This window comes from Echinops telfairi, unplaced genomic scaffold (genome assembly GCF_000313985.2).
Source record: "Echinops telfairi isolate 266 unplaced genomic scaffold, ASM31398v2 ScPeMD7_5592;HRSCAF=6446, whole genome shotgun sequence".
Lineage (NCBI taxonomy): Eukaryota > Metazoa > Chordata > Mammalia > Afrosoricida > Tenrecidae > Echinops > Echinops telfairi.
This window is the reverse complement of record NW_022109491.1, coordinates 25,759,364-25,768,218: the sequence shown is the minus strand read 5'-3', so window position 1 is coordinate 25,768,218 and position 8,855 is coordinate 25,759,364. Positions and strand designations below refer to the sequence as shown.

Genomic DNA, 8,855 nt, shown 5'->3' with positions numbered 1-8,855 from the left:
GTGGGGAACTGACATCAAATTGGCAAGGCCGGAGGCGGGCATTCCATTCTGCCCGGCGGGACCGGTCCCTCCGGGCGCTCGGTAGTGCGCGCTGCGTTTCCTTGGAGACGGAGACCGAGCCAAAGCGTCGGTCCGGCGGGGCAGTCCCGGTGCCCTGGGCAACCGCACGATCCACACCGAGGAGGCCGCAGCTCCACAAGCGTCCTCGAAGACCAGCGCCCTCGGACCACAGCCCTTCTTCCATGGTCTCCGATGGCGCGCGTCCTCCCAGAGTGGGTAACGAGGGGTCGGGGTGGGAGAGGATGGGCCAGTGACCCACCCTGTTCACCTCCCCTCCTCTCGGTTCGCACCGCCTTCCGGCCCTCCTCCCTCCTCTCCTCCTTTCCCACCTGGTTCCCCTGGGTCCCCAAGAAACGACTGTGTAGGGTTCCAGACCCCACGTCTGTCTTGAGTTTGCTGGCTGCAGTCTCCCTCGGGGCTGAGCAGGATGCTGAAGTTCTGTCCTGTCTGTCAGCAGGCCTTCCAGCTACACCCGTTCTGGGCTTCACCCTCAAATCCACAGATACCAGGCTCCGGTGAGTCCCGGGCGGCTGGCGAGGGAGTGGGCACCTGGACCTGGGTCCGAAGTGATGGAGTCTGGACACTGGAATTCCAGCCCTAGCTGCGTGTGTTACACATTTGCCGTCTGAATCTCAGTGTTCACCCCCCAATTCCCGCTCCGCATATTAAAACCCATTGCAGACCTGGAGAGCTCCACGTGACCCAGTAGAACTGCCCCAGGCGGTTTTCTTGGCTGTAATCCTTAGCGAAGCAGCTCGCCAGGCCCTTCCTTCACGCTGCCCCTGGGTAGATTCTAAATGCCAACTATTTGGTTGTGGTCCGAGGGCACGAGGCATCTGATGGACAACAGAGACACTGACCGGCCCTGAGCCATCCTCACATTTGTCCCGATGTTTGAGCCCATGGTGGCAGCCACTGTGAACATCTCCCTGAGGACCTTCCCCTTTTTCACTGCCCCTCCAGTTGACCAAACACATGTCCTTCTCCAGGGACAAGTATCTCTGTCCTTGCCTCCATAAGGACCAAAGTTGGGGCTGGTTCGTTTGCTCCTTTGAGTCTGTGGGGCTTTCAGTATTCTTCGCCAGCACCAGTCGGAATGCATCGATTAGCTGAGTCGTTGAGTGCAACGGCTGGTAGATTTCCTCATCATGAGTGTTGGCCTCTCCCATGCCTGTGTTTCTCATCATTCCCAGCAGCTCCCTGCTCAGGTGTGCCCAGTCCCCAGTGGCTGGCTGATAAACCAGTGAAAACTCATGTTTAGGGAAGCACTTGGCATAGGCTTTACACATCCCCATTTCTCAGAATCCTCACACCAGCCCATGGAGATAGGTGTTAGTAGTAGATTCCGTTTCTAGAGCGGCAGCGTGAGGTTCTCAGAGGTAAAGCACTCAGAAAATCATTGCCACTGAGTGGATTCTAACTCAGAGTGACCCTGCGGGGCAGAATAGAACTCCTCGGTGACCTCTGAGGCTGTCTTTACAGGAGCAGGAAGCGTGAGCTCCTACCCCACGAGGGCTCCCTGGTAAAGTGCTGGGTACCTGTAATGGGTGGGACTGGGCTTTGAGCCAGCAGCCCCATGTGACGAATTACCTGTATCTGATAGGATTATGGCCCATGGCAGCGGTCTAAAAAGAAAACGAAGCCTTCTATTCTACTTCCAGTCCAGCCAACCAGCAGCCACAAGAAAAACAAAACAAAGGCGTTGACTAGCGTCCAGCCAGGTGGGCAAAGGCACTTGGGGGCTGATTTAGGGGTTGCGGGACAGGGTAGAGTGACTCTTGTTTGCCCCTGGTGACACCATTTGTGTCAGGCTAGCAGCTATAAACTTTTTTTTTGGTTTTCATTGTCTTCATCTTTGGCTTCAGTTGTTGGTGCATGGATTGGACTCAGTGGGATGACTGGGCTTCCAAGTAGGTGTATGAGTGCCCTGTCAGTGCCGGTGTTGTACTTCAGGATAGAACTCCAGACACTCTAGTTGACCATGAACGTGTCCCCCTGCATCTTTGATTTGTCTTTCCCAATACAATAGAACATGTGATGGTCTGATTAAAAAAAAAAGGCCCATACCAGTCATTTCCGCTCACTAATGCCCAAGACACTGGTCTTCAGGCCTTCCATTTCATGTTTGACAACTCCCAGCTTTCCTGGATTCAAGCTTTTTTGTTTGTGTGTTTTTGGATTCCTACATAATACATCTTGCATTTTGATTATCAGCGGAGATGGTAGCTGTTTCTTCTCATTGGGGCACTGCCACACAAGCAAAGGAAGGTCCCGAAAGTTTTTCACCATCTGCCTCATTATTGACTCCGCAAAGGCATTTGTCTGTGTGGATCACAACAAATTGTGGATCATGGCGTGAAGCATGGACATTTGATTGTCCTCACGAGGAACCTTTACAGAGACCAGGAGGCAATTGTTCAAAATCGGGAGAGGTACGTACATACGTGCAGGGTTCTGCATGCTTTTGTTCCATGTCTATGGAGTTCTGGTGGCTCCACGTTGGGCTGCTAACTGCAAGGCCAGCAATTCAAAACCACCTGCTGCTCCATCAGGGAGAGACAAGGCTTCTAGGGCCTGCGGGGCTAGGGTCTTGGAAACCCACAGGGCAGTTTTATCCTGTGTGTAGGGTCCCTGTGAGTCAGTACTAACTCGCCGGCAGTGGGCCCGTTGGTGAGACTCAATCTGTCAACTGAGCAGTTGGAAAACCGGAAGAACCCAACCTCAGGACCGGAGGAAGACTCCTGAGCACCCTGGGATACTTAGCGGACACGGCCGTGAGAGCTGGAAGTGAGGAGGACCGGAAGTACTTCCTGCTGAAGATCCAAGACTGCAGCCTTTTATCTTGTGGATTACACCTCAACATAAAATACCCCCCCACCCCTACACACACAAAACTGGACCAGTCAGCCAAATCTTGATACAGGGAGAAAGTAGTGAAGTTGTGATGGGTTTCATTTGACTTGGACTCCCAGTCAACGCCCCTGGAAGCAGGCCGTCGAGAAGAATCAAAGGACACATTGTGCTGGGAATTATCTGTTGCAAACGAGCTCTGGGAAGTGTGACAGAGGAGGGATGGCCCTTTGAGGACGAAGGTGCGCCTGACCCAAGCCGTGGTATTTTTCAACCACCTCACACGGTGGCAAAAGCTGGACAATGTATAAGGAAGACCAAAGAATGGATACATTGGAATTGTGCTGAAGAACACGGACTATGACCCCAGACTGCCGGACCAACAACCCAAGCTCTCTGGGGGAAGAACAGATAAGAATGTTCCTTAGAAGTGAGGATGGTAAGACTTTGTCTCACAGGCTTTGGGCATGTTATCAGGAGGGTCATTCCCTGGGAAAGGACATCCTGCTGGCTCAGTGACAATGAGCATGACCCAAAATGAGGTGGACTGAGGCAGGGCCTGCCATCACGGGCTCAACTCTGGCAACGATGATGCGGATGTGTTTCCTTTTGTTATACCGAGGGTTGCTATGAACCATTGCCAGGCCTTCCTGTCTCAGCTCTGCCAGCTCCTTCCTTGGCAGTCATTTATCTCTCGAAGCCTCAGTGTACTCACTTGTAAGTTGGGGACAGTGACACTTGCCTCCTGAGGCTGTCCTCGGTATTAAATAGAGGGCTGAGGTAAACCAGCATTACCTTTTCCAGACCCAACATCTTTTAATAACAAATATTTTGTTATTAACCCAACCCAGCTTACTGTTACAGAGTTGATTCTGACTCATAGCCGCCCTCTATAGGGTTCCCAATCTCTCCTTTGGTATTCTTAAATGAGGTTCACAAATAGTATTACCTACCTAGGTACCTAATTACATAGTTGTATGGTTCTTGTATATTTTAAAAACACGTATTCTGGAACTGGGTTAATTAAAAAAACAAAAACCGAAAACATCGAAACTCACTCTCATCGAGTTGATTCTGAATCACAGTGACCTTCTAGGACAGAGCAAAAAGGTCCCTTTGCGTTTCTGAGACTTTGAACTCTTTATAGGAGAAGACAGCCGCATCTTTCTCCCTTGGAGCGGCTGGTGGATTCAAACCACAGACCTTGTGTTTAGCAGACCAGTATGTAACCCACTACACCACCATTGCAATCCCCTTAACTCCTTTAAGAAGGAGCCCTGGTGGCACAGTGGTTATGTGCTTGGCTGCTAACCAAAAAGTTGGTGGTTTGAGCCCAGGTACAGCATGGAATACGGCTGCGGCCGTCTGCTCCTGTGAAGCTGGGCCGCAGGGAAAACCTCCCGGGGCAGTTCTGTTCCACCCTAGTGGGTCACTGTGAGTCCCAACAGACCCAGTGGGTTTTAAGGCGTCTAACCGAAATTTTATATATATAAATATATATTTCTTTTTTTTCAGTTTCATTTTCAAATAGTTCGTGTGCCTGATTAGCAGAGTCCATTTACGTCTTGTAAATATAATAAATAAACTTCCATACCAGGGTACTGTGTGTCTTCTTAAAAGTTCCGGTTATAGACTTAATAAGAACATCTTCAACGTTTCCACTTAAAACAAGTCAAAATCCAATGGACCTACTTGTTGTTAGCACCGCAAGGACAAGTCTAGCCATCATCCGACCTTTTTATACCCTTAAGTACCAAATCAAATCCACTTCACACCAAAGCAACGATTTTACATTCGGTTCATCCGCTTGATGTTGAAGATGAATATTTCCCAGAGTGAAAGCCCCTGGCCCGTTCAGAGAGAAGGGATGTTTTTCCCTGGTGAGCGGGTTGCCGGATGGACTGTGAACGGGGAGCCGAAGCTCCTTGGATGACCTGTCTGGTGCAGGGTCAGGTCAGGCTGCCGAGCCCGCGGCTTCAAATGTGCTGTTCTCATTGGATGCCCTTCATGTGCTGCTTAGCTCCGAGGCTGTTAGGGTGTTCCAGAGACAGCCTTGGGTGCTGTGTCCCCATTGCCAGGTCATTCGTTAGAATTTTGTCAATTTGTCATGTATATCCGGTCCTGAGTAGTGTCAGGCACTACTGGCAGGTGCCCTCTGATGGAATCTTCCCCACAACCCTCGGAGGTAGGCGAATTGAGTCCCATTGTATTCACGGGGGAAAGGCGAGGACAGAGAGGTCAATGCCAGCAGGTGGAAGGGGGAGTGGGTTCCCAGCCAGCCTGGTTTTCTCCTTAACCCGCCTCCCGCCGGACATTCCCCCCCGCCCCCCACCTGTCTGGTCCCTGGGAGAGCAGGGATTTGGGCTCGAGCCTGCTGTCCCACACTGCTCAGCTCTCAGCAAGAGACAAGAGAGTGGGAATCCTGGCTGGCTGTCGGATGAGAAGGACTGAGAGCAGGGGTGCCCAGTTGGGTCTTGGGTTGGCTCTCTCTGCCCCTCCCTCCATAGGCAGTCCCCGCTCTCTCCTGAGCTTGTCCCTTCCTTGTGTCAGGGCTCAGAATGGGGACTTATGAATGGGTGTGAAGGCCGCCCTCTGTCTCACAGTCACACCTTGTTGGGCTGTGAGACGGTGGGACTGGGCCTCTGCTACTCGGTCTCTGGGACCTGACTGTTGCCCTGTCCTTCCTGTTTTCCTCTGGCAGTTCACTCCGAGCCCTTCTTGGTGGCGAAGCCGCCGAGGAAGCAGCGCAAACCGAGCAGAGGGGAGAAGGTGGACCCTGGAGGGGTGCAGGCCAGGATCCGGCTCATGCGGGTATGCGGGTCTGGGCAGCTGGGTGGCCGGCAGCACGGACACACTCAGAGCCTTCTGGGGCTCCAGCCTGGAATCACTGCCCCTCCCAGCATCCCTGTTCCTCCTCATTCCTGTTCACAAATGGGGAAACGGAGGCACAGGGAGCTTAAGGGACTTCCTCAAGGTACCGGAGCCAGAGTCACCGTGGCTCAAAGCCAGGGAAACCAAGCTTCGGCCAGGAAAACCATCAGAATCATGTTTTACTTCACTACGTTCGGAAAGATGCAGCGGCTTGTACAGCTACAGCTTGCCAGTGACTCAACCCTCAGGGAACCCGGGCACCTTGAAAAAGGGCTGCTTTCTCACTGTTTAGTGTTTGACGATGACGTTAGGGGCCCTCAAAGCGGTTCCCACTCAGCGACCCTGTGTACCACTCTTAGTGACCCTGTCTACCGCTCATAGCGACCCTGTGTACCACTCGTAGTGACCCTGTCTTCCTCGCCTAGTGGCCCTGTGTACAACAGGACGAAACACTGCCCAGGCCTGCTCCGTCCTCACCGTTGTTAGGCTGGATCAGCCCAGGGTTACAGCCCCTGTGTCAATCCGGCGTATCGAGGGTCTTCCTCTGTTTGGCTGGTCCTCCGCTTCCGGAATTATCTAAACCGGCGGTTCTCAACCTGTGGGTGTCAACCCCTTTGGGGGTGGAACGACCCTTTCACAGCTGTCACCTGATTCATAACAGCAGCAACATGACAGTGATGAAGTGGCAATGAAAATAATGGCGTGGTTGGGGGGTCCCCACCACATGAGGAACTGTCGGAAAGGGTGGGAGCATTAGCAAGGTCGAGAACCACTGATTTAAGCAATGTTCCAAAGTGTTGAAATGACCAAGCTGGTTCCACGATTTTTACCGTCCAGAGACGTTGACCGCCTTGCTGGAGCCGTGCAACCGTTCTCCCGAGAGGTCCCGAGCTGGTCCTTCCTCACTGGGATACACTCACCGTCCTGCTCAGTTTCCTTCCTGACCTTTGCACTCGCTATTGACAATCTGACGCCCTATAAGCAGACCTTAGAAAGGGCACGGTGCTTAAGGAAGACATGTTTCACTACTTAAGCTAAACTAGTATTTGGTTTTAAGAAGACATCCGGAGATATTTTTCCTTAGAGGTTTCAAAATGATCTCAGGGCCTTAGTGTCTGAGGTTCATCCAGCCCCCGTGGCCCCAGAAAATCTGGATTCCATGAGAATTTGAAATTCTGTCCTGCATTTTGCATTTGTTCCCCCACCCCCACCCCCTTTTGATCGGGATTGATCTCTAGATTCTTTGATGGTTAAAAAAACTTTTTTTGTCTTTTACAGCAACTCCTTATTTTGATGCTATAGTTTTCCCGACTTTAGAATTGGAAGGTAGTTTATGAGTTTGTGTCTCAGGCAGATCAGGAGCCTCGATGCTTTGGCTGCAAAACCTGAGCTGCCAATCCCTTCCTAATGCTGCCTCTTATAATCAAGTCATTTGTTCGTTTACTTACCCCAATTATATCCTGAGCGCCTACTGTGAGCCAGGCCCTGCGCTCTAGTGGTTTGGCTTCTGACCTTGGCGGGGATGGGTGGGGGGTGCTTCATGTTCTCCTGGGAGGGAGATACAGTAAGCATGGTCAACAAACAGGTGTTGTGTTGGGGAGAACTGGGGAGAAGGTTCAGCTGGAGAGACGCAGAGCGTCGAGGAGCAAGGGGCGATGACTAAGAGAGGCTGGGCAGGGAAGGCCATCGAGGTAGGGGCCAGCTGAGCTGGGACCTGATGGAGGTGAAACGGCCATGTGATATCACCAGGAGGACTGGCCAGAGGGCCCTGAGGCCGAAGTGGCTGGACAAGCGAGTGAGGAGGAAAGATGGGGCGTAGGTGACGATGGGGGCAACGCACCATCATCAGACCTGGAGTTTCGATGCCAAGTCTGGCTGGAAAAGCAGAGGAGTCATGATATGACTTAGGGTTTCCCAGGTGCCCCTGGGCTCTTGTTGCCAGGCCCTGTGCCAGATATACCTGTGGAGGCCATGGCATGGAGGCCACACCTGACCACCCTCGGCTTCCGTCGGGTGAAGGAAACTCCAACTGCTCAGCACCCCCAGGCCGATTGACCATTGCCAGAAGGCAGAGGTCAGCCGTGCCTCCACCCTCCATTGTGCTCACCCCATTCCCACACCCGCGCCCCCTTCCACCACACCTTACTTCTCTGCTGCAATGTCTACAGAGAACTCATAGCCATTACTCAGCAATAGGAGGGTTCATCAGGGAAGGTAGCAGGTTACCCCAAGTCAGGATCAGGAAACGGTGAGAACATAGTCTTGTGTCCACAGCAGCACCCCTTCTCAGCCAGCAGCCACGTCGGAGTCTGGGCCTCAGCCTCCCAGCCACGTGGCCCCGTGGCCTCTGTTCTGTGGGCTGGGAAACCCACTGTGCCACCTCACAGCCTCCTTGCTCTGTGTCATGGTCTCTGCTGCCTCCTCCACTTCCGGCAGGGATCTCACACAAGCTTCACCGGTAGCTCCTCCTCCTTGATGGTCACGGGATTCTTCTCTGTTCCTGCTTCTGAGACAGCGCTCTTATCCCCAAAGGAATGGCAACACGGACCAGTCCCCTCTATTGGTGCTTCACACACCCTATTTGCATGGCCACGCCCAGCCATTGGGCAGAAGTTAGACAGAACTGGATGAAATGCCATAAGGATATCAGGCTGTTTCATCAAAGCCGTGAGCAGGACACCCCGTTGGTGCTGTCAGAGAGCTGCTCCTTCCATGGGGAGACACCGAAAGCAGGTGCAAGAACACCGGCGGACAGCCTTTCATGAGCTCCGTGCCCTGCTCTGTCTGCTGGGGCTGCAGTTGTGGCCAGATGGACACAAAGTCCACGCTCCTCCGGACGGAACATCTTAGTGAGGCAGGACAGACCAGAAACGAGAGAAAGGTTGCGTGTCCGATGGTGGTAAAGCTTAGAAAAAAGGACATTAGGGAAGTGAAAAATAAATCATGGAATTATAAACTGTAATAAGTGAAGACTGAGCTACCATTGAGTCGACTGCGACTCAAAGCCACCTTGCAGGACAGGGTAGAACTGCCGCTTGAGTGTGTGACTTTCTGAGATGGTGCCTCTCTATGGG

The 8,855-nt window shown here is 52.6% G+C and overlaps 1 protein-coding gene across 2 annotated transcripts in view; it reads left to right on the top strand.

Annotated features, from left to right (window-relative positions):
• Positions 1 to 208: 208 nt before the first annotated feature.
• CUNH20orf96 (chromosome unknown C20orf96 homolog) overlaps positions 209 to 8,855 on the top strand; it is a 16,861-nt gene continuing 8,214 nt past the window's right edge. For both annotated transcript variants that reach the window (XM_045295439.1, XM_045295440.1), the window contains exons 1-4: positions 209 to 272; positions 518 to 575; positions 1,664 to 1,781; positions 5,612 to 5,721. In XM_045295439.1, coding sequence (XP_045151374.1) covers positions 253 to 272; positions 518 to 575; positions 1,664 to 1,781; positions 5,612 to 5,721 — 306 coding nt within the window. In that variant the 5' untranslated portion in view covers positions 209 to 252. The remainder of the gene's footprint in view (positions 273 to 517; positions 576 to 1,663; positions 1,782 to 5,611; positions 5,722 to 8,855) is intronic.